Here is a 25,949-nt window from a genome sequence, read left to right as displayed (position 1 = left end):
AGGAGAGAGGTTGCGAGGCAGAAATGACCCCCACACATGCCACACCACAAACCAGCGCCATTACCTGTCCAGAGAAAGCTCTGATTTCTCATAACTTGTTTCTGCTTGAACTGCCCACTCCTGACTGTAGTCATCAACCTTCTTTTCAAATGTCTCGGACACAGACCCCAAGTAGATGTCTGGGCGCCAGACGGAAAGACTCGGGTCAGGACAAGGGGCTGCCTTCTTTTGGTACTTCCTTCGACTTGGCTCGTCCAACTCATACCACATCTGCAGCATCTATAAGAGGGGAAGGATGGGTCTCAGCTATGCGGAAAAGACCAGGAACAGACTGCTCCTCCTGGAAAGCTGGCAGACCTACAGAAACGTTGCTGTATGGAGAACCCCATCCCTCAATGCCTGAAACAGGGAGGAAGTTAACAAGGCCGAGGGCACACTGCCTGACCAGGACTATCAGTTTTCATCCTGGTCCATTCAAGTCCAAGTGCAATGATTACATAACTTAGATTGTCCAAGCTTAGGTTCTTTTAGGGTAAAATGAATGATGATGCTGGGACCCAAGGTCAGACCAGGACTGTCCTTGGTCCCCACCTGGACAGTTATCATGAGTCACATGACTGGGCTACCCCATCATCTCCTAGGAACTGGGCTCTTTCACATGCACTGTGCTCCCCCAAGCCCCTGCTCCAGGTTACCCATGCCTGACAGCTTCAAAGAACTCGGCAGTTTTGACCAACCCTCCCACCCCATCTCCAGCAGTACACAAGGAGAGAAAAGTGAAACTGGACATAATGTCCTTGACCCTTCTTGACCAGGGCTCCTGTCCAATGGCCTCTGCTACCCCCATTCCTTCACTCATGGGGTGGTGAGAAACCCTTCAAATCATCAACCCTAGTAAATTTCCCCAAACTGTACCCTCAGCCTGTGAGAAGTCCACTCCTCACCGTGAGTTTGAGTGTCATGTGTCCTGACTGGCTGGGAGCAAAGCCAGACCTCATTATTAACCCCTCTGTTAGGCATCAGCAGCCCCCCACGCTCCCCACTCTGCATCACCTGTTGAGTCGCTGGGCTACGGCCATTCTGGTTCGTGCCCTCGAGGTTCAGGGCCTTCACAGCCGCCTGGATTTTCTGGGAGTAGCGGAGGAAGGCGCCGGTTCTCAGCAGTGGGTTGGCGTGCTTGCTTTGCCATTTTTTGATGGCTCGGGAGTGACGCAGAGCTTCCTTACAATTTGCTCTGGCTAAAACTTCATGGAGATGCTTCGATTTCATTATTACCTGGATAGACAGACCGTGCACAAAGAAATGAGGGCATGGTGGAAAGACCACGTCACACATCTTCTGGGGTGTAGTTGGCCAACCTGGAGCCTGTGCTTTGTGCAAACTGGACTTGCGAGCTGGTGGTCTTGGGAACTGAGGGTGCTATGAGAGGTTAGTTTTCTCAGCACTGCTCCAAGACATGATGGAAAGGGAGGGCAAGTTGGCAGCGACAGCCAAAGCTCTGGGATACCTGCTGGCATGGAAAGGACCCAGCCCTGGAGCATGACCCTCAATTCTGCCATTGGTCTGACGACCTTGGAAAGGCCACGTCCATTTCATTTCCCAATCTGCAGAAGGGGGTGACTGTGCAGTCAATGCTGGCTGTTGTTATTGGAGCAGTAAGGCCTGAAATCGCCAACCATATCAGAAGGGCCTGGGTCCAAGCACTAGCTCTGCCATTCCTCAGCTGGTTATTGGAACTTCACCACTCAGTTCCAGATATATGTGCTGGGCTGGAGTGGGGATGAAATCAGTGCTTGCTGCAAGCATCAGGTTAGGGCCAAACACAGCAGAAATGTTGCTAAATGTAGGTGCTATTTCAGAGGGGCCTGTGCCCCTGTCTCGTGAGTGATGACAGTCCATGAGGGGCTCTAAGAATGTCAAGTGCTTCAGGGTACTGACAGCTACATGTCCTCTGGCTCTTGCTCTTCAATGGCCACTCTAAACACAGGGTGGGAGACCCATTGCCGGAGTGCTACCTCATAGTTGCTGGCCAGGAAGGGAAACTGCTTGGGCTGCAGGAACTGCGTCTTGGGGATGTCCAGGCCGTCCTCTCCGTACAGGAACTGCACCACGCTGCCATCGCTGTCGCGTACCGTCAGGTCATACTGGACAACAAGCCCCTCCAGGTGCTTGATGATGCACCTGTAAGGAGACTGTGAGCTCAGGACTGCCAGGATCACCTCTGATGGGGGCTGGGGCCAAATGGTGAGGAGGAAAAAGGGGGAGACTGCTGTTCTACAGGTAAGTGAGACTTCAAGACAGGTGGTTCCGATATCCCAGGCTCTGGAATATGGCACCCTCACCAGCCAGGGGTCATGTGGCCTGGTGGTTTTCTGGAGGGAGAAACTGTAGGTGCATGGTTGAGGGGCTTGGCTGCCAATGCTATACCCAGGCGTACACCTATCCTCTATTGCTGGGACACCACTGGTGCTTCACTCTTGTGCAACACAGAGCTGCCCTGGTGACCTGAGTTCTTAGCTCCATAAGGTGAGTGAGGCAGAAAGCTGGTGTAGCTTCCTGGATTCCATCAATCCAGTGATGGGCAAGGAGCCCAAGGCACATCGGACCTACATGCAAATGGGTTTTCCCCAACCCAGCAGCCTTTGACCTTGGTCCTCTTGGTCAGCTGCCTCCCTCCATCTTTCCCACGCCCTGGCCCCTTCTTTGTGCCCTGGTTACTGTCTCAGTATCTCCCCCTGCCACCTGAAATGGATCGGATTTGCCACAATTTCTCCCTCACCTCCTGCCCTCATCCTCAGCTCTGAGAACAGAACGCTTGGTGATGCCTGGCTCAAGGCCTGGCAAGGCTGGTACTGCACAGCCATTGCCCCCTTTGCCTACACACTGGCCTGAGAGTAAGTCTTCAGTGCTCTGTTCTGCTGGCCTTCCAGGCTCTGGCAGCTGCCTTCACTGCATTTTGTCTCTCAGGGCCCACTGTCCACTTTAATGTTCTGGTCCTGCCACCTCAGGCGCACCTGCTCCTTACTGACAGGTGTATCACATGGATATTTGTGCCTGTATCCCACTTGATTTCAACGGGGCTTGAGAACTCTTGCATCCACATGGAATATCCCACCCCCAGACCTATTTGGTCATTTATTTATCTATTTATTTTTAAACACAACATATGTATTTGTGATCCTCTTAAGGGGGATGCAGGGGTAGCCCCTGACCCACATGAGCCAGGCCCATAGAGGAGGGACACTGGACCCGATGCCCTGGGTGTCTGTGCTCCACAGGGCACAGCGACCCCACAGGCAGCAACTCACAGCCGTCACTCCTCCCCAAGATGTGCTTGTACCCCAATCCCGCCTTTTACCACCTGTTCAGCACAGGTGGACTGTGTTTTAGGAGTATGAGGGGAAAGGGCTGAGAACATGGTATGCAGCACTGGGAAATGGGGAGCTCACACCAGAGTTAGGACAGGTGGCAGGATGTTAGAGGGCGCCATGAGCCCCAACTGGCAACTCAACGGGGTTCCCTGAGGACCTGACTTAAAATCCAGACCTGAGGACTTATTTTTACCTTTTATTCCAATACCACCATCCTTTCTAGCAGCAAGGGTTCTTGGGGCTCCAGAGGAATCATTGTAGCAGCATAGCCATGGCTGAGCCACACATACTGCACCCCAAGGGAGGAAGGCTGGAGGGCTGCGACCTTCTGTCCCAGCCTGCAGGCACCCTGGGGTCAGGCCTCATTTGGCTCAAGTTGCCATCTTCCATCCTCCCAGGGCAATGAGAGCTATTTCATTTCCTCCCAGAATAGAGCAAACAAGGTTCATGCTGGGGAACCATGAGATGACACTTCATCCCAAGACAGCCACACCTCAGGCCTGGAATTTTCCACACTGACCAAGCTGCTAGCCCTCTCCGCCAGCCAGCTCACTGCCACCTGAGACAAATTTCCACATCCTTAGCCACCCCTGCTCTGGGTAAGGTGGCCCACAGACTGTGGGGACCCTTGCAGGTGCCTCTGAGCTCACATTCTACCAGTCCTATCTGTTGGAGGAGACATATGTTAATTTTTTTTTTTTTTTTTTTTTGGTCTCAGGTCATCTGTGGGGATTTTTAAACATTTTTTTTTCCACCCAAGGAATTGTCAATAAAAAAAGGAAAACAATGACAGAGGCTAAGGGCCCTGGAACACCAGCTCCTCTCAGCAAGGCAGATTCCCGGGAGTTCCTTACCTCTGGAGGTAACCGGAGCGGCTGGTTTTCACAGCAGTGTCGACCAGGCCCTCGCGTCCGGCCATGCAGTGGAAGAAGAATTCCTGTGGGAGGATGGGACGGTGTCCCAGAGATGGGACTGAGCACAGGTGTTTCCTGATGTGTGCAAGCAGGCCATGCCCCCAGCAGCCTTTGCCTCTGCCTATTCCAAGCTTTTTGACCACAGCCTATAGGAACCCACAGTGCAAGCAGGCCAACACATACACCTGGCATAAACAGCTAATGCAATGGTTGAAAGGCTGCTTGGAGGGCCTGTATTCCACATGGGGAGTGCCTGGGTTCAAGCCCAAGCTTCGCTTCCAATTCTAGCTTCCTGCGATTGCACACACTGGGAGGCAGCAGGTGATGGGCCCAAATATTCTGGTCTCTTTCGCCCACGGGGAGATCCAGACTGAGTTTCAGATTCCTGACTTTGGTCTGGCCCAGCACTGGTTCCTGTGGGCATGTAGGGAGTGAACTAGCAGGTAGAAAATTTCTGTCTCTATCCCCTTGTCTGTCGAGTAATAGTACAAAAAATATGCAACTCAAACTCAAGTACAAACTTCACGGCACTATCCCCTCTTTTGTCTACGGGACCCACTCGGTGGTTTCCTTTGCCACTCTACTCTATCCACTATGATAATTTCTTGATGGACTAAGGAGTCATAGTCAGAACTTGACAGACTCTGATCTACATTAATGCCCACCACCCCTTGCCGGGGGCCACAAACAGCCAGAGCAGAGACCCCGTGGGCCATGGAGGATCCTGTGCAGCGGTGTAGAGCCTTAGCACTCACAGACTGCTCTGGTCAGAGCTACCCCTTCAGAGAATTGTCACCCCAAGGAACAAAAGGCACTAGTGTTTCAAGAGGCATTCCCGACAAGCAACTCTTCTCTTTTGGAGGAATCCTGTTGATGTTATTGACAAAAGCAAAATTAGGCATTTGCTATGGCCAGTCCTTTCATTCCCCCACCTGAAGGTGTTGTGGGAGGTGCTTGGGCATCGGTGCCTGTGACCTCCATGACATTCCTTTTGACAATAAGAAGACGCTGGTGAGCGGTATTCCCCACTTCATGTGCAGGTGCAAATTGTTCCAGAGATTACACAGTACAAAAAGATGGGAGAAGGGCCTGGGCTCCTTGACCTTTCAAACAAACGTTTTTTTTTCCCGAGCACCTACCTTGGGCTAGCTCCGCCATGCTGACTGAACACTACACAGTCACAGCCTCAGGGACCCTCAGGTCTTCTGAGGAAGCAGCAAATGGCTTGGCATTTATCACCTGATTACTTGATCAGTCTTGCTAAGTCGGTGAGGGGAGCGGGTCATAGATCACCCGCCACTGAGCTCAAACATGAGGAAAAGGGTCAAATGGAAAAAGCCAAATACATACAGGAGGCTTGATGCCGGTGAGGAATCTTCCGGTGACAAAGCCACCTGCCCTGGGAGTGACCTCATAAGGCTCGAAGCAGGGCAGTGACTTGCCTGACGCCATCAGCGGAGGCCTCCGACCTTCTAGCTCAATCTGGCCCAAGAGACACGAGATCTGGGGGATGAGGGGAAAGAAGCCCAAGGGTGACGTGAGATGTCCGTGTGTTAGACAACGAAGAACAGTCTGCTCATCTCACATGCACACAATTCATACAAGAAACTACATTCCTGAAAGTCAAACCAAGGAAGCTTGCACATTAAGAAAGAATCGTGTCTTCCTGGGGCTGACCGATCTAGATTTCCACACCCGGAGTCGGCTGGATATGGGTGCTGTCTGCCACAGGGAAGGCACAATTTCAAAATCACCATGAGTTACAATCAGAAGGGACTTGAGAGTTTCACTGCAGGAACTGAGACCCACAGGAAAAAGTCCTTTTTAAAAAGATCTTCCCAATCTAGAAGCAGAATCTCCCATCAAAACTCTGAGCAGGAGGCCGGTGTACCCCAGAACACCTGAGTCAGGGGCTTTCCTAGGGTCCTTAGTATTTTCAGCACATCCCTGAGAATACTAACTTACTAACAATGAGGTGGGCCTTAAGCCCTCGTTAACAGGAGAAACAGTGTCCGATACAATGGCCCAATGGCTAAACCCTCACCTTGCCAAGTGCTGGAATCCTGTATGGGCACCATTTCATGTCCCAGCTGTCTTACTTCCCACTTAGTTCCCTGCTGATGGCCTGGGAAAGCAATAAAGAACGGCATAAAGCCTTGGGACCCTGCACCTGTGTGGGAGATCCGAAAGAAGCTTCTGGCTCCTGGCTTCAGATCAGCTTGGCTCCAGCCACTGTGGCCATTTGGGGAGTGAACTGTGGATGGAAGATCTTTGTCTCGCCTTCTCTCTGTAAATTGAATCTGCCTTTCCAATAAAAATAGATAAATCTTTTTTTCTTAAAAAAAAAAAAAGCCATCGAAAGTTGATGATGCGCTGATGGTCCCCAACCTGAGATGACTACTCATCTGTGTTTTAATCCTAGGGCCAAGAATGGGGATTTAAAAAAAAAATGGAAAACAAAGTAATGTGGATACACTGCAGGGGCTGGCGTATAGCACAATGAGCAAAGTCACTGCCTGTATTGCTGGTATTCCATATGGGGACTGATAGAGTCCTGGGTGTTCCACTTGCCATCAAGTTCCCTGCTAATGCTCTTGGGAAAGCAGCAGAGGAATGCCCAAGTGCTCAGGGCCCCTGCATCTAGGTGGGAGACCGGGATGAAGTTCCTGGCTCTTGGCTTTCACTTGGCCTGGCACTGGTTAATGTGGCCATTTGGGGAATTAAATCGGCAGATGGAAAATCTGTCTCTCTCTCTCTCTGTAACTCTGCCTTTCAAATAAATAAAATAAACCTTAAAAACAAAAACAAAACACTATCACCAAAAACAATGAAATAGCACTATGATTATAGAAGAGATAATAGGCCTCAAATTAATGGTTATGAAACCTCTAGGGTGACACTTCTGATATAACATTAAGTGAAAAAGCAGACCATGCAAAATGACAAAATCTCAGTTAAGATTATACATACACATACACACACAGAGTGTATACAGCACAAATATATGTGATACAAGTAAAATATATAAGAGGGTATCTCAAAAAGCTCATGGAAAAATGGAATTAAAAGGTAAGGCTATTTTGTGGTACAGTGGATTAAGCTGCTGCTTGGGGTGGATGCCAGTATCCTGTATTGCAGTGCCAGCTTCCTGACCACGCACACTGAGGCAGCAGACAACTGCTCATTTGGCTAGGCCCCCGCCACCCAAGTGGAAGAACCACATAGAGCTGCAGGTGTCTAGCTTTTGGGCATTTGCAAAGTGAACCACTGGATGACGATCTCTTGATCATTCTATCTTTCTGTGTTTCACTTTAATAGGTTTAGATAAACTTCATTTTTAAAAAATTAAAATTTATGTAGTTCTTTCATAATACATAATTTTTCATGAACTTTTTGGAGATCTCCCATATGCATGGATTTCAATTAATTTTTCACACAAATGTTAACTTGCTATTTAATTCTATTTCCATGAACTTTCTGAAGTGCCCCCCTGTATTTGTACTATACATATCTGTATATTTATACCCACATTTGTCTGTAACATGGGCATGGTAACAGGGGTTGCCCTCACAGTGATCCCTACATACTTTGGTACTTTTCAGTATTGCCATAATTTCTACGGTATGAGGATCCTTCTGCAATCAGAAAATAACCCTGAAGCCTGTCCCTTGCCAGCAGCCCACTGCCCTCTGCAAGCTTGCCAAGCCGCCTCTGCTCACACCTGCATCGTGTTCACGGTTGAACCCTTGGCTCCTGATTGCACCATCATCTGCAAGTTGTTCTCTGGGAACTGCCTGTGCAGGCCAAAAGGCATGCATGCCTGTAGATAAAATCAACACACTGATAAGTGCCATCTTCCCCTTTAAAAACAAAAGACAAAAACCCTGGATTCCCAAGGTAAGCCCAGCATATGAAAGCACCAAAACCAGAAGATCAATGCCAAATGCTGCTTAACATCAACTTTTTCTAGAGAAAATTCCAATGGGTGCTCCCTGCTGCCCTCCTGCCAGCCCCAAGGCTCCCAGCAGATAAAGGGGAGAAGGAAAATGAGAAGCAGAGGGGGGCGCTGCATATCCAGTTTGTGCCTTCTAAAAGGGAGCAGGCTTAGGAATGAAATGTAAGCTGAGGCCCTTGCAAACTGGCCTAGCACACCTGCCCTGGCCTGGCTGGCCCCACGCTGCAGGCAGATGACCAATGTCCACATCACATTTCCATTTAGCAGCCTGCCACTCAGCAGGGCATGGGAGCTTTGCCTTGGCTCCAAGACCAGGGGGGATGTGGGCCTGTGGAGAGGTTCAGGGTCTATTTAACAGCCTCTGCCTCAGGTTACAGACACCCATTCTGCCATGGGACCAGTGGAGCCTGCATGGGAAGCGTGGCGCTGGAAGGCAGAAGCAGCCATTGTGAGACTGCTGATGAAGATGATTCTCCTTACCCAGCATTTCAGTAACCCTGGAAGCTGAGTTCCCAGGCACCGGGAGGAGGGGCTGTACAGGCTCCCTCCCAGCAAAACCTCTCAAGGTATTATCTTCCACATGGCCTGATGGATACCCCAAGGCCTGACTTCTGTGAAGCACTGGCCTTGCCCTGTTGTCAGGCTAGGACTCAAGGCCCAGGAAGCAGGGCGAAGACCAGGCTGTGTCCTCCCCCAGTCACAGGACAGGGAGCCCTGGCTCTGGGGTGGAACAGCTGGGGATATTGCAGCAGCTTCGCTTTCCTTCCTCAGCGCCTGCAGCCACGATCTCACATCGGGGACAGTGACTCGTGACCCCTGTGAGCAGCCCTGGCAGGTGGAGCTCCACACATCGCTGCCTCCTGGGCTGGACACCGAGGCACAGCCCCGGGGACTATACCTACCCGGAGCCACCAGGCAAGGAGGAGGCAGAACCAGAACCTGGGAACTGGACTTTCACTTTGGGCCTCACGTCCTGCTCTTTCACTGCCACGGAGGAGCGCTCTTTCTTCCATTCCACCCCAAATTAAAAACAAGAAAAAGAACACGAGGCGATGCCTTTTGGGATTAACCCGAGACTGCTCCAGATTGCCACTGGGTGAGAGAAGGCAATCCTGGGTTGCAGAGAGGGACGGGCTCTGCCCATCCTGTGCCTCAGCCAGCAGCTGCTGCCCAGCTGCAGCGCTCCAAGGGGCCCTGGGTGAGGATCGAAACGTAATTGTTTTAAAGAACGAGTACTGGAAATGGTGGGGATAAGTGCATGCACTGCTGGGCTAACCTTGTTAATCTCATTGCTGTAATGGTTCACTTCCTCCTTGAACTTCAGATCAATCATGTTAAAGTCCCTCTGGTCCTTGCCCAGATGGGCATCCTGCCATTTCCCTCGGACCTCATCACACGACGCAGCTTCTGGCAGGTTTAACGCAGCCCTGACAGCCTAGGATGAGAAAAAGAACACGCCTGGTGGGGCTGCAGCCAAATGTGGGCTCCCGCTCTGTGAAAACTTGACCCTTCTGCAGCAGACCACAAACTCTCGGCCCCTCCTTACCCGTGGTCCGCACTGGGTGGATTCTCGGATGATCTCATGTCTCCTGACATCGGCCTTTCGTTTCACCAAAATATCTTCGACACCTGTGAAGTGGACAAACTCAGCAGGGCAGATGGGGGGTGGGTGGGGAGAGACCAGATCTGAATTTCCAACTGAATGCAAATTTCGCTGATGGCATGGCACACAGCAAGGTGCCACGGACACAGGAAGCACCTGAAGGATGATGCTAGAATGACATCATGACTAACAGTTTGCTATCATATCTCACAGGCCGAACCGGAGCCCTCACATTGTAACCCCCATTTCACAGAGAGTAAGATGGAGGCCCAGCATTGAGCTCCTTGCCTAAGAATGCAAAGGTAGAGGGTAAACCCAGGCCCATGTTCCATGTGCTCTTCATCACCAGGCACGTGTGGGAGGAATGGGTGAGAAGGAAAGTGGGGGTTTCGGGTTGCGAAGCTGAGTTGAAGGCAACAGTGGGAGAGCAGCCTGCTTCAGCTCCCAGAAGCTGCCCCACAGTGTGACCATCAGACACGAGCACACTGTGTCAGGCTTGGTTCGTTTCAGGCAAGCTGCTCCTTTTGGCTCACAGGACTCACTGTGGGCACAGTATGCCCTCCTGCTGTCACCTCCCAATCAAATATTATGCCTCCATCCATGAGTCCTCAGCCAAGACCTTGCTGGCCACCCCGCTGGCTGGGAAGCGCTGGGGTGAACTCAACTTCCCCGGCCCCACCTCCCCTCAGATCCCGACTCCCAGCTTGGCCCCACTCTCTCTCTCTCCCAGCCTTGCTGTAGCCGGGCTGTCTTTGGGCTGAGGAGACCAATTCCTCTTTCCAAGCAGAGCTGCAGGCTTGGCTTGTTTGCTGAGCGTGACCACAAGCTGGGTGTGGAATCTTTCTCCACGCTTTGTTTTTAAGTCTGTGCTTACTCTAACTGCTTGAAACAGACTGACATTTCACAAGTGTGAGGTTCTTAGACACCACCTGGCACCGTCTGCCTTTCCCCTGGGGTGGTGTCCTCTGGCCTGACTCCCAGCTGGGAAGTGCAAGGGGGGCCTGGAGCCAGACACCTCCATCAGTCACTCAGGCCCACTACAGGAATCAGAGGAGGACAGGGATGGCAAGTCTTCCAGCCATCTATAATCCTTAGTTTGGTAAAACAACTAATGGTACAAGCTGTTTGCTTAAGGGCGTCTGTCTCAACAATACTGTGAAAACCTGGAAACGGTCTAAATGTCTAATTATAGGAACTGGTTAAACTATGGTACATCTACACAAATGGAATAAGCTGTAGCTACAAGACTCAGGGATGTAATTTATGTTAGCTGATCCTGAGGGACAATGCTGAATACATGCGGAGGTAGAGGAGGCGGGGACAGATGATCAAACGGCGTGCAGTGAAGGGCCACATTTTTTTCTCAATGTATCTACACCACATACATAAGTCTAGGCAGATACTTGTCTGCCTCTGAGAGCTGTTTCCTGAAGTGCTGCTGCCTCCTCCCCACATCACCCCCTTCTGTGTTAGGAAGGCACAAGCCCACGGAATTCTGGAAGCGCAGCCTGCAGGAGAGAACGGAGCAGTGCCTGAGTATGATAAATCAGTGCCTGAGACAGACAACTGTATAAGGTGAGGCCGAGAAAGGGCCCAAGGGAAATGGGGTCACTCTGCTGTGGAAGGGCAAGAAACACCTGCTGGGCGGGGAGCGGAGAAGGAGCGGAGCAGTCCTCCCGAATACACTAGAGCTGGGCCGAACAGTCTGATGGCCGTGCTGCCCGCTGGGATGGGTGAGGCCAGGACTCACCCAAGGTGAAGCCTCTGTAGAGCTGCAGGTAGGCGGTGAAGAGCCGAGCCAGGCAGGTGAGGACCTTGCCGCTGGTCTCGCCCCCGTAGATCTCGTAGCAGCAGTGGACCAGGCCGTAGGCGGAGCTGCCATAGTGGGCCTTGTCCAGCACCCCGCAGAGCAGTTCCCCTTCCTTGATGATCACCTGAGTGGGAAATGCCACCAAGGCCAGGTTGCTGGGGGTGCACTTTCAGGGGGAATCAGCTCCTCCGTCCCCACCTTTGATTCTAAGTGTATGAACCTCAGTGTGTGGGCTCACCTTCAATCCTTCATTGAAATAAGCAGGGCATTCATGAAATTAATATATCTTTATATACTTTTTAAATAGTGAGCACATAGGCTAACGGTTTCTATTCTTTCTTTTGTAGGCATCTCTGTTAATAGGATGTTGACATGTCTCCCTGCTCCCCTACATTCACACACGGTGACCCTGAACCCTTGACAAAGACCTTAGGACTGGGAATGAAACCATCTAGAGCATCAACTTCCTCAGGTTGACCTTGGTCTAGATACTTTCTCCTTGCCTTGTGGGAGTAGTGAGAAAACCTTTTTAACATCCTCAAAAGCATAAATTTGTACTTTCACGGAGTGGGGTTGTAGCTAAAGAAAACACAAAAATTTTGAGCAGCATATTAAGCACATGATCTAGAAAAGACAAGAAAGCAACAGTTTCAGGTTTGTATTAAGACCCTGTTGCAAAGACACTTTGATCTGGGAATCTGAGAACCCTAGAAACCTTCACAATGGGCTGCTGTCTTGTAACTGCTTTGGCTGCAGGGTTCAACTGCTCTGGGCCTACCCCCTCCCGCCTGAGGCTTAGAGCTGCCAGTGTGTGACCTTGTAGCAGTTCAGATGTTTCATGCCACCCCGAGGTCTTGAAGGAAAACATGGGCTGCACATTTCCAGGCGCTACAGAATCAACTCCAACTGTATTTGGCTGGAGAAGCCTTCGCACACCAGCTCCGAGTTTTGTGCTAAGGTTCTGATGCTTCAGACCAACCCTGACCTTTCCGAAAACAAAAGCGCACACCCACTCAGGAGCAGCTCCGCTTCTTGTGAGGCCCTGCACCTATATTTTGTGAGTGGATCTCCACTGAACATCGGGCCTAAGATGTTTCCCTACTCCATCCAGTTGGATGGCCATACCTGGGACTCGCACATCAGGTTGGGATCAAAACCGGGAACAGGCCGAGGAGTTTCCTTAACCCAGGCTTTCCCACCGATTTTCGCCTTCCCAGTTAAGTTCAGTGGGATGTGGTCATCTGGGATGATATTTATGAGCAGTGTTGACACAACCTGGAATGAAAACAAAATAAATAAAAGTGGGGAGTAGGGATGGAGACAACAAAGCTAATGGCAAAAACAACAACAAAAAAACCCCAAACCAAAAACAAACAAATAACAACAACAACAAAATGGAGAAACTTCCTTTTGTGCCCAGGGCAGAGCCAGACAGACCCTCTTCTGCTGCACAAAAAGATTTCAGTTGCTACTGAAGGAAACACAAAGGAAGAGAAACACAAACAACTCAGTAAGAATTTTAGTGGGAATTTTTTTTTAACTCCTTAAGATAGCTCTTCCTAAAGTGAACAATCCCCCATATCTGATTTAAATCCCTGGACAGGCTAAGGGAAGGAGAGGAAAAAAGTAGAACAGAAGCAAAGCAATGCGCAGGCATGAGGCAGTGGGGCTCCGGACACTGCAACGGGCCCAAGGTGAGCCCACCCTGCCCCAGTCCCTGAGGGAGGGAGGCACGCTCAGCCGCACAATGCTTCATGCAGGCCCCTCCAACTAGATGATGATCACACACAGTCGGAATGTCCTCCATGCAGGACAGTGTGGGCTTTCCAGAGGGCGCCAAGGAATCTCCTGCAAGGACTAAGGACCCAGAGTGGACCCACCGAGCAGCGTTCCCACAGGAGGCCACAGGCACCCAACTAATAAACAGGTGGTGCAGGGAGGCTGCAGGAGGGCCAGGGTGTCTCAGGGGCCATCCCCTCACTGATTGGCTGTGCACTGAGGGTGTTTTTCATTTATTTGCATGATACAGGTAGGACTCATTCATTCACTGGGTAGTTTCATGCCAGGTGCTTACTATGAGCCAGGTACTTTGCTCTCATTGGAACCTGCATTCTTGGGAGGGTAGGGGAATCCGTGATTTGGAGGAAAATTAAGCAGGAGGGAGAACAAGAGCAAAGCAGGGGCCGGGGGTGGGGGAGGAAAGGCACTAGGATTTTTAACACGATCTGCATCAGCATGATGTATATAGGACCGCAAAACAACAGAAACAATGAATGCCTGCATCCTGTATCAGAGCAGCAGGATGCCACTCTGTTTCTGACCTAGCTTCCTATCAAAGCACCTGGGAAATCTACAGATGATGGCCTATGTGCTTCAGCAAAAGGCCCAGCCACCCTCAGGGAGACAAAGATGGAGTCACTGCCTCCTGCTTCTGCCTTGCACCCAGGATCTTGTGGCCAACTGGGGAGTGAATCAGCAGAAGGAAGATCTTAGTCTCTGTCACTCTGCACTTTAAATAAATAAACCTTAAAAAAAAGCAAAAAAATTCTGTGTTAATTTGGATACACAGTGCAGCAGTTAAGATGCCTGCATTAAGTGCCTGGTCTGAATCCTAGCTTTCCTTCTGCTTCTAGCTTCTTGCTAATGCACATCTGGGAGACAGCATGTTGATGACTCAAGCAGCTGCACCCTGCCACCTACATGGGAGACTTGCACCGAGTTCCTGAACTAGGGCTTTGGCCTGGTCCAGTTCCAGCCATTGTGAACATTTCGGGAGTTAATGCAAACGATGGGGGTGCTCTCTCTGCCTGGCAAATAAATAAATTACATTAAGTAAAGAAGGAAGTTACAAAAGGCCATATAATGTAAGACATACTAATGGCAGCCCTATGTATAGTTCAGCAGATTCATAAAGCTAGCTGGGGAGGAGGGCACCAACACGATGGCTCTACATATTAATCCTCTACCCACAAGTACCAGCATCCCATATGGGTGCCAGTTTGTGTCTTGGCTACTCTACTTTGAATCCGGTTCCCTGCTTATGGCCTGGGAAAGCAGTGAAGGATGCTTCAAAGTCTTGGAACCCTGTACCTACATGGGAGACCTGAAAGAGGTTCCTGGCTCCTGGCTTTGATCGGCTCAGCTCTGGCCACTGTGGCTATTTGGGGAGTGAACCAGCAGATGTAAGATCTTTCTCTCTAAATCTGCCTTTGAACAAAAACAAATAAATCTTAAAAAACAAAACAAAACAGTAGTTGGCATGGGCAGGAGAACTGGAATTGACTGCTAATGGGTACAAGGTTTCTTTTTGAAATGATGGGAATGTTTTGGAATTAATAGTGGTGGTTGTGCAACACAGAGGATAGATTATAATATATTAAAAAACACCCACTGCAATACATGTGTTAAAATGATAAAATAACAAAAAAGCTAATGATCATTCATATGCAGTCACATGAGTGACTCACGGGAAGACGTGACTTACCGCCTGATCCAAAGAAGAAAAGCAAACAGTTTCCTCTAGTGTTGGAAATCAGGAGAGTGACCACTTTTGGGGAGGGGTGAATGTGGCAGGGGGCCTGGGAAGGATGTTCTGGGGATGCTGGTGGCAGAGGTCCTAGTCTAGTTTGTGGACTGAGTTCTCAAAGCTGGATTTACTTTGTTAAAGTCAGTGAGCTGCGTACCAGAGATGTGCAATCAGGGAAATTCTGCTTGCGCATGCTCTGTCAACAGATAATCAAAGCTCTGATTCACGAAAAGACAGCAAAGTGCTCAAGGCGAACAGGAAAGGACCTGGAGAAACAGGGTTGGACTTCATTTTCTGGGGCAGTTACAGAAACTTTTCAAGCTTAAGTTCTCTGTGTGGCTTTTCTCTGTAGAACCATACTGAAGCATTCAACCAATTGAAATGAAGTTACTTCCTCCCTTTTTACACCAGTCCTTTGAAAAACACCAAAAAAAAAAAAAAAGAACCTCAATAGTAACAGGTCATAGAGTAATTACTACAAACTAGAAATAGCAAAAAGAAGCAAGAAATGATCCTTTACATGAATAAAACTATTCTATCATCTTGATCTTTTTTTTTTTGGCCAAGTTTATCCTCTTGTACACTTTAAATGGTTGGAACCAGGATTGCACACAGAACTGTTTAATTCTTTTTTTCTTCCTTTTTTGACCACTGTTATGGCATTTTCCAGAATGCCACAATGGCCTCTTGCAACCATCCTTTCAATATCTCCATTATCTACTAGCAAATGGATTTGCCATAATTTACTTAGCACCAGTGTTGAGTAATCTTTTTGTAATTTTCTGCTATGATAAACTATGATGTAACAGGCTATTTCTTTCAAATAGCTTTTCCCACATTTCGGATTATTTCCTCCTGCTTGGTCCCTAGATCAAAGGGAACAAAAACATTTGTGGCTCTAGATATATATTCTTGGTCCACTATGTGGTTCAATTTTAATGACACTGCTTATGTTTACACAAAACAGTATTAAATTATGAACACTTAATTACAACCCACTGATTTCCAGGATAATTTGACATGGATGACTTTTAAAATAAAGACATATAAACAGGAAAAATAAAGTAGATAAATATATAAAGCTAACTAAATAAGGATTGGCAAATTATAGTCTACAAACTAAACCTGGCCTATGAATCTACTTTTGTAAATAAAGCTAAACTGGACTGCAGCACACTAACACATCTTGTCCATGGCTCCTACTGTGGCATATCAATGGGGCCTAGTAGTTGTAACACAGACTATAGCCTGCAACATGTCACCATTTGGCTCTTTACTGAGGAGAGCTTACCAATCCCTTAGCTAAATTATCCAGACTTACAGGTTTTAAATTTCTCTTCCAGTCCATTAAATCCACTTCCATTTCTGGTTAACAGGACCTGATTTCTCTGCCCACTAGAATTAACAGCGATAAAACACATCTGAATAATTGACACAGACATAAAATGACTGTTTCAAGACGCTGACATGAGGCAGTGAAATAAAGTGATCAGCAAGCATACAGCAGATTGTTGTGCAAGACAGATTACACTTCAACCCATCAAGCCATCTCTATCAATTCAAAAGGACTCAGGCCACCATAGAATTAAACTGGACATCAGCAAGCAGGACAATCCAGAAAATTCCTAAATATCTGGGAACTAGCAAATGTATTTCTAAATAGTTCATATGTCAAAAAGATAATTAAGGGCCCAGCTCAGTGGTTCAGTTGGCTGCTGCTTCTTCTTCAAGCACCAGCATCCAGAATATGGGAGCAGGTTTGTACCCCCAGCTGCCCCGCTTCCCATCCAGCTCCCTGCTTGTGGCCTGGGAAAGCAGTTGAGGACAACCCAAGGCCTTGGGACCCTAACCCACGTGAAAGACCTGGAAGAAGCTCCTGTCTCCTGGCTTCAGATCAGGTCAGACCTGGCCTTTGCGGCCACTTGGGGAGTGACTCAACAGATGGAAGATCTTTCTGTTTTTCCTTCTCTGTGTAAATCTGACTTTTCCATAAAAATAAATAAATTTTAAAATATATACAATCAAAAAGAGAAATTAGAAAGCATTCTGAAATGCATAAAGATGAAAATACAACATTCAATTTGTGGGGTGGAATTTAAGGAGAACTGAGGGAAAAAATTCATATATCAAATGCCTATGAAATAGATCTCAAGTCAATGACTTTATAAGCTTTAATCGTAAGTAACTAGCAAAAGAGCAAAAATAAAAGAAGCACTAAGAGAAATCGATAAAAATAGAAAACAACAAAAACAGCAGTCAATGACAAACTGGTCTGGAAAAGGCACAATCACCAAAGTCAAGGGTGAGACAGGATCCACAACAGGATCCACACAGAAAGGGACAGTAAAGGAACACAATGAACAGTGCCTGTCAACTCAACAACTTAGATGAAGTGGACAAGTTCCTTGGAAAACAGAAACTACTGAAGCTTGTTCAACATGAGATAGATAAATCTTAATAGTCCTAAATCTATGCATTTGTGCATTTTGCGGTATTGTAATAAAATAACATGGATGGGTTAATTTATTTCCTCACAGTACCAGAGCCACAAGTCCAAGACTGATGGGCTGGCATCTGGTGAGTTCTCTTGGTACATCATCCTCAAGTTGAAACAGCAAAGAGAGGGTGAGAGAAAGAGACTGAGAATGAGCCAAACTCATCATTTGTTTAAGGAGCCTGATCCCAGAATCAAAAATCCACTCTCGCAGTCACTGCATTCACTCCTTCACAGGGAAAGAACCCTCATGGGCTCACCACATCTTAAAGTCTATTGACACTATCACAATAGGAATCAAGTTTCAATCACACAAGTTTCAGGGAACACATTCAATCCACTACACAAATACCACAAAGAAACCACAGATGCCACCAATGCCACATTCTATCACACATTAAAGAAAAAAAAAAAAAAAAAAAACAGTACCAATACTACATGGACAGAAAACCATGATACAAGAGGAAATAGTTAAGGCATGAGACCAGCACTATTCTGCCACCCAAACCAGACAATTATAGACCAACAGCCTCACGAACATAAAGGCAAAGACATTCTAAGCCAGCTATAGAGAGTTGAACTAAATAACATATAAACAGAGCCAAGTTGCATAACCAAGTAACATTAATCCCAGGAATGCAAGGTTGGTGTAACAAATGAATGCCAGGTCGGTAGACTTGAGGAATGGTAGAGCTGAAAGAGATCAGTAACAAGAGCTTCTTTTTCAGAAGGGCTGAACCAACATTACATAATCAATTAGAAGTTGCCTCCTAAAACGGACCGTGGGAGGTTCACCCAGCAGCGGAGACTGTCTTTTAAGTTATCTCATTCTTTGATCACTATGTATAATATTACCTGGTTATTTTGAGAAGGTGTGATACACTGGGGGCTGGAAAAACCCTGGGTTTGAATCACAATTTTGTTTCCTACAGTCTTGGGCAGGTAAATTAACTTGGCTAAGTCTCAGAAATGTTGTTGTTTGTTAAAGGGCCATACCATGGTGTCAGAATTACAGGTTAGTGGTAAAGACTAAACGGATAACAGATGGAATGCACTCAGGAAAATACTTGGATCTCCCCAGCAGATAACTACTACCACTGCTGCTGCCACCACCACTGTTCATCACCATCATACCGGGATTCTATGGATACCAAATCTAAACCAGAAGCAAAGGACAGAAACCATATAATCTATTCTTTGATGACACTTCCTTGACACCACAACACTCAGACACAGGGAAAGTCAGACGATGTCTTGATCTGCTAATTTTCTGTCTCTGGCATGGGTTCTCCTGGAAATTAAAACTTTTACCTGCCTTTTTAAAAAACAAAAACAAAAACAAAAACATATACTGGGTATTTTCTCCCAATTACCTGCTTTCCTGTCCACAGAGGGAAGGGCTTCCAAATGGCAGGAGGCAAGAGCTTCACACGGCCAACTTTGTCTGTGAGCCCTCGGTATACCAGCTCCATATACTGTTCCCGGGTGAAAAAGCAACCCCGGATAGTCATGTTTGCACCCGAAACCATGTGATCCTGGATCAATCCTGCCAAGGGCTGGCCATCCTACAAACCAAAACATAAAATAGATAAGGAAACAAATAAATAAGTGAGCAAAGATAAATTTTGAGTAAAATTCTAATTGCTAACCACCTGCTTGGTAGCCAACTTGGAGTGGTAGCCCTCCCTGTAATCCCTGTGTTGTTTTGACCATGTCGTCACTAAGGCCTGCACCTGGGGGCTCACTGCCTCCTGAATTGCACGGCTAGGGCTTCCATCAGCATCTACTTCTGCCACTGGCCCACTGTGCTGTATCAAGACTGCTTTCAACTTAGCCAGCTCCCAGAGCTTTCTCTGCTTAATGTCATCTGGTTCTAGTTACTCCAGTGTATTTTTGGCATTTACGCACAAATTTGGTCTGGTTAATGTTAGTTGTGTTCTTGTTTTTATACTTTGGTTTTATGCTTTAGTATTTTTCACACATTTCTGGCCCAGTTCTCCTATAAATCAGTCATCCGTTCAACAAATATTTATTGAGAGCCTACTGTAAGCCCAGGTGTTGGGGATACCTTGGCTTACTCCAGCCAAGCAAAACAGCCATGGTTCTCCATGGTGAAGAAGAGCTAGACGGTAAACAAAATGACTGGATAATACAAAGCATTTTAAGCTGTCATGGAGAAAATCACAGGATGGGATAGTATCAGTAGTATTTCTGTACAACATAGCACATGGCTCGTGGGGGTCCTATCACGAAGGTTGGTATCTACCAGATGCTCAAACAAAGGCTTTCATAGGAACCTTGATGGTGACTTATAGTCATCTCGGTTAGACATATCCACAGTCTTCTAGATCTTAGCTGTCTGTGTGCATGGCAACACCAGGTTCACTAAAGTCAGAACAGCTACACTCTGATATCTCCAAGCAGCAGGCGTTGCAGGGCTTGGTGTGATGGCCTACTGACTAAATCCTTGCTTTGCATCTGCTGGGATCCCATTTGGGCATCAGTTCCGTGTCCTGTCTGCTCTGCTTCCCATCCAGCTCCCTGTTTGTGGCCTGGGAAAACAATAGAGGAGAGTCCAAGGCCTTGGAACCCTGCACCTGCATGGGCGACCTGGAGGAAGCTTCTGGCTCCTGGCTTGGGATTGGTTCAACTCTGGTTGTTGCAGCCACTTGAGAAGTGAACCAGAAGACAGAAGATCTTTCTCTCTGTATCTCCTTCTCTCTTTCCAACAATAAATAAATAAATAAATCTTAAAAAAAAAATAAAAGTAGGCTTTGTAAACATTTCCACTCTTACAGGAATTTGAAGAAAGATTGTTAGCCTCCAATTACTTGGTAGAAACAAGCTGCAATTAGGACCCTGTTTCAAAATGCAGGGTCAGGGAACTGACAAATACAGCCATGGAGAACAGCCAGGAATTTAACCACACAGACTAACTCAAAGGCTAAAAAGGGTCCTTTTCAAATGGTCTAAATACTACAGCAATGGGCTCTATTAAGTAAACTTCAAGATGCTTACGACAGACGGCTTGAAAAAGTGCAATGGGCAGCAGACAGGGTTAGATGGGGCACACAGCTCTTACAAAGGCTCTGAGCAACTAAAAAATTGCACATTGCACCCTGGACTAAAGACTTCTGGCTTTTACTTGAGGGGGTGAGGTTGGGTGGAGGGGAACTCAAACCAATATTCTGTATTTGACTCATCCCATGGTCTTTGGAGACAGTTTTTTTTTGTTTTTTTTTTTTGTTCTCTTCCCTTGAAGAACTTAATTGCAAGCTATGTGATATGTTCGGTGCCTTCTCTTCTTTCTGTCAAGATTTTCCCATACCTAGAAAATTACTTTAATGGCTATACTGCTTTCAATGCAATAATCACATGAATTCTAGGTTGGAATGCTGATGAAAGCAATTATTGAGGGTCTACATTTATCAATTCAGTCTCCCAAATCCACCTTGGGATCAGAAGGAACATCTTGTGAATTAAAACTCCAGAAAACTGTCAGCTATCCTAGTTTTCTTACTATTGCAACAAAATGACATTATATTGATGTCTTTGGTCGGGACACTTAGAGAACAGGGAATTCAATGACTTGGATTTTGTAGCTGACTACATAGAAGTCAGGAAACTATGTCGCCAGCCTGTTAAAAAAAAAGAACTTTCCTCAAAGCTTTGGCTCCCAATAAATAAAACAAACAGAAGAAAAAATAAACACATAAAAAAAACCATATAAATGAAAAGTTTAATTTTTTTCCTTGGAAAAGAAATAGCTGAAACTCTACTCATCTCATGCTTTTAGTTGAGAAATCAACACAAAACTCTCCCTGGTAAAAGCAATCAATAATCCAGAAGTATAGTTAGTGAAGGAATAGAAATAAAAAAGAATACACAAATGAGCAAGAGACAGGGAAGTAAAGGGAAATAAACATAGACTAGCCAAAGTGACCCTCAAAAAGTGGTTTACCAAATTCAACTAAACCAACCCTTATTCTCTTTAGACTTGGCTGCCAAACATCATGCTGCATTTTTATAACCACTGGTGAAAAAAAAAGTTTATCATTTCTAGTAATATTTACACTAATGACTAAATAAAGTTTATCTAGAGTCCAAGGCTTTTTATCCCTGACCCCCCCACAAAAAAAATCAAGTAAAAATGAAGTGACTCCTCAGGCCATTCTGTTTAAGTTTACTTTTTAAGAAATCAGGGGCAGGTGTTTGGCAGAGTAGGTAAGAAGCCGCTTGGCGTGCCATCTCCTCTCTGGCTTCTGACCCAGCTTCCTGCTGACATGTGCCTTGGAGGATGGCAGACGATGGCTTGAATTCATGGGTCTCCACCACCTATGTGGGAGACTCAGATGGAGTTTGGCCTGGCTTAGGTGCTGCAGGTGCTTTGGGGAGCGAACCAGCAGATAGAGGAACTTCTGTCAGCCTCTTTATTCCACCTTTCAAATAAAAAAATGATACTGAATTTAAATTTTTAAAAAATTATTGATGTGAACTTATTTACCTACATTCTGTGAACACATGACACGGCTCATTTGGAAGTCAATGGATCTGCCCTTTGTAGGACATGATGCAACCAGGAAGCCTCATATTGCTTTGTATTTTATTCAATCAAAATCAAAATCAGAATATTGAAGGTCACAGGTCACTCTGCCATCAAAGCACCTGCAGCTTCTGGTGGGGCTCTCGAGGAATTTGAGTTGCAGCGGTCCCAAGGAGCCACTTCCTGTCACTGCCCTCTTTGACCCCTCTTGTCAACAGGAGCTGAGAACTCTTGTGGCTAAGCACACCAGCTTCAGAGTTGGTTTAAGTCTGGGCCTCACTACTGGTTACTCTTCACCCGAACATCACAGCCACCACTGAGGTCGGTTGTGAAGACTCAGAATCCTTGTGAACTCTTCCCAGAGATGCCCGAGGCCTGGCCTGCTCAAAAACAATGGCTTTTATGGCTTTGACTACCAAAGCTGCTATTACCTGAGAGAAGACAAAAAGCCCATTTCCTCACAAGTAGAATTATTTTTTTCACTTCTCCAAATGACCTGAATGAGACCTCTACTTTTTTTAGCTTTTAGTTCCTTCGCTAGTCAACTTAGTAGGGCGAGAAGGAGAAGTTAAACAACTGGGCCGTGCAAGTGCAAAACCAAGTGGAGAGAGGTCAGGATGCCTGAACCTACCCGGCCCGCCCCCTGCAGGTGGCAGATGGCTGATGGGGGAAGTGAAGTTGCAAAGAGCACAGGATTCTCACCAGCACTGGTTACCTACAAGCAGCCTTGAGCTCCAAGTGTACAGAACTCTGTGCAGAACAAACCCTTAAGAGATCTGAGAACTCTTTGTTCTTCCTCCTACTTCTCAGCTGGGTGCCCTTGGGGAAGTTATGGCAATTCTTTGGGTGAATGTGAAAATGTGGACTTCACTAGCACCTGCCTCCGTCCTCCGATAAAGCGGAAGGTGAAGCAAGAATCTTCTGAAGGGCTTTGTCTAGCACCTGGCATTAAAAAAGGAGAGTGGTAATTGACGTGTAATTGTGAATCACTGGATGCAAACAGCTTATCACCTCAAAGGTCTTTTGAGTGGAGGGTGAGGGGAAAGTGGAAATTAGAACATGCTCCACCTCTTTCCCGCAGCTTCACTTTCTTCCCATAAGCACATGCAGACTCAGGACTCTGCCACTTAATGGAATGGTCAGAAAACATGGGAGAAAGTTACATCCTTCCTGTGTGTCCCTGGACAGTCACGGCCACATGGAGCTGCCCTTGAGGGTTGACATCAAAGAAAGAGAATCAAGGAGAAGTTATCTACAGGGGCTTTGGTGTGGGTCTCATCCGAGTCTCTGACAACTCATGCTTTGCAGGAAGCCAAAGGACCAAAGTCACCATTGTAACCGTCACAGCTGGGATGTTAGGATGGACCCCAGCGGCTAGAAGGCTGCAGACTCCAGATGTGAGTCAATCAGATGAGACCCACAGCACAGCTGCTGAACTTTCTGGGATGCACTTCCTTGGCTTTCTGGAATGGCCATCATACTTTCTCCACTGACTTCATACATGTTAAGACTAGGCAAGAGAGAAGCTTTTCCCTGTCAGAGAACAACCAGGAGACTGAAAACTCCACCTTCAAGAAACCAGGATCACCTATTCCATGAGTCCCTGCCTTACCCAGGAAGTGGGGAAGGCCCAGGTTCAAGGTGCCGCGCCATACCAGAGATGAACATGGACAGGCCTCATGGTTAGCCTCACCTTGGGAACGAGGTACTGCTGATCGGTGCAGGCCAGGACGTAGGCCTCAGCCCGGCCCAGCTCACTCTGAGGGAAGTGGGCATTCATCTCATCTCCATCAAAGTCAGCATTATAGGCCTTGCAGTTGGCATAATGGAGCCGCAGGACTTTTTCTTCAGGCAGGATGCGGGCACGGTGGGCCTGGATCGAGGGTCTGTGCAAGGTGGGCTGCCGATTCAGTAGAAGGATGTCCCCATTCTTCACGTGCCGGCACACCTGGAGGCAGAGTAGAAAACAGGTAGATGATTAGTGTGAACTCCAGCCACCTCACTGCTCCTTCCAAGACTTGCATCAGCTTGGCCTCATGTGGCTTCTGCCCCACACAGGGAATACAACTCTTAATTTAGCCACACTACGGAATACTATGCAGTGAAAAAAAAGGCTAAATCAAATACAATCATAGACTATATAAGGTAGATGAGATTAGTTGTCCTGGCCATCTTAGTTTGTGCAAGTAAACACTATGACATTTGCATGACCAAACTACTTAACAGTGCATTTCTCAGACAATATCTCAGAGTGCATGCACTCGTCCTGAACTGATGGCAGTAGGCAAGAGAGGAAAAAAGAAACCCAAGGGACATGTAAGATGACAGGGTGTAAAGCAATATAGGGCCCAATCTAAAAATCAGGCTTTGGAATTTGTCTTAGTGGTTGACAAGCAGTTCAGACTCACTAATCTGGGGCTGGGGCAGCTAGTTAAGCCACAGCCTGCAAGACTCACATCCAATACAGTTGTCAGTTCATGTTTCAACTGTTCCACTTCCACTCCTGCTAACCGTTAATGGCCAGGGAAAAGCAGTGGAAGATGGCCCACCTGTTTGGGCTCCTGCCACCCATGAGGGAGACCTAGCGGAACTTCCTTGGCCCAATTTTGCTGGTTGCAGCCACTTGAGGAATGAACCAGCAGGTGGACAACATCTTCCTGCCTCTCCCTCTAACTTGGACTTTCAGGTAAATAAATAAATCTTTTTTTTAAAGATTTATTTATTTTTTATTGCAAAGTCAGATAAACAGAGAGGAGGAGAGACAGAGAGGAAGATCTTCCATCCGATGATTCACTTCCCAAGTGAGTGCAATGGCAGGTGCTGTGCCAATCCGAAGTCGGGAACCAGGAACCTCTTCCGGGTCTCCCACGGGTCCCAAAGCCTTGGGCCGTCCTCGATTGCTTTCCCAGGCCCCAAGCAGGGAGCTGGATGGGAAGTGGAGCTGCCAGGATTAGAACCGGCGCCCATATGGGATCCCGGGGCGTTCAAGGCGAGGACTTTAGCCGCTAGGCCACGCCGCCAGGCCCAATATATAAATCTTTAAGAAACAAATACCAGCAAGTCTCCCATGGAAGAGTCTGGGTCGGATTCCTGGCTCTGGCTGCTGACATCCTGCTATTGCAGACCTGGGAGGTGGCAGGTGATGGGTCCCAGTCAGCCAAGCGAGAGACCTGGATTGAGTTCCCACTTCCAAGCTTAGTCCCAGCCCAGTCCTGGCCTTCACAGGCATTTGGAGGAGTAAACCAGCAGATGGGAGGGCCCTCTCTGTGTGATTCCAGACCCCAACCCAAACCTGTAGATGTGTGTGGCTAGGGACACAGGGCGGCTGGAGGCTCACTGAGCTCTTGTCGTGGTTCCCTCAGGAGCACGACGCCGTGAGGAAGCACAGATAGGGAAACGCCTTCCACTGTATTCATCTTAGAACTGTTCACTTTAGACGCGTAAACGTGCATTTTACTTCTGCAAGACTTTTTTAAACAAACCAAGGACAATTGTACAAGGATATGTTCAATGTAGGGAAAGACAGAAGATGTAGACCAAGAGCAGAACAGAGAAGTCACACATCATTTCACCCTCAATTACCACTGTGGGTGTCTTCTCTTCACTCTGTGCACTTGGCTGGGTCATAACCTTCTGACACAAGGCTTCTGTCACGAAGCTGTCGTTCAGGCTCATTAACACTTTGACTGCCCTCACCTTATGTTAACTCCTGGGCTTTCTAGTGAATGATGCT

At 47.4% G+C, this 25,949-nt stretch overlaps 1 protein-coding gene across 1 annotated transcript in view; it reads right to left on the bottom strand.

Annotated features, from left to right (window-relative positions):
* POLR1A (RNA polymerase I subunit A) overlaps positions 1-25,949 on the bottom strand; it is a 66,346-nt gene that overhangs the window by 13,565 nt on the left and 26,832 nt on the right. Inside the window, exons 13-24 of the mRNA XM_058667671.1 lie at positions 23,910-24,164; positions 19,047-19,238; positions 12,779-12,928; positions 11,594-11,777; positions 9,787-9,869; positions 9,517-9,675; positions 8,007-8,105; positions 5,636-5,788; positions 4,226-4,308; positions 2,016-2,181; positions 1,054-1,275; positions 65-279 (exon numbers count right to left, since the gene is read on the bottom strand). Of these exons, the coding sequence (XP_058523654.1) occupies positions 65-279; positions 1,054-1,275; positions 2,016-2,181; positions 4,226-4,308; positions 5,636-5,788; positions 8,007-8,105; positions 9,517-9,675; positions 9,787-9,869; positions 11,594-11,777; positions 12,779-12,928; positions 19,047-19,238; positions 23,910-24,164 (1,961 nt within the window). The remainder of the gene's footprint in view (positions 1-64; positions 280-1,053; positions 1,276-2,015; positions 2,182-4,225; positions 4,309-5,635; positions 5,789-8,006; positions 8,106-9,516; positions 9,676-9,786; positions 9,870-11,593; positions 11,778-12,778; positions 12,929-19,046; positions 19,239-23,909; positions 24,165-25,949) is intronic.

The sequence above is a fragment of the Ochotona princeps genome, chromosome 8 (assembly GCF_030435755.1).
Source record: "Ochotona princeps isolate mOchPri1 chromosome 8, mOchPri1.hap1, whole genome shotgun sequence".
Classification (NCBI taxonomy): domain Eukaryota; kingdom Metazoa; phylum Chordata; class Mammalia; order Lagomorpha; family Ochotonidae; genus Ochotona; species Ochotona princeps.
The sequence above is the reverse complement of the archived record's forward strand: the minus strand, read 5'-3'. Positions and strand labels throughout refer to the sequence as shown.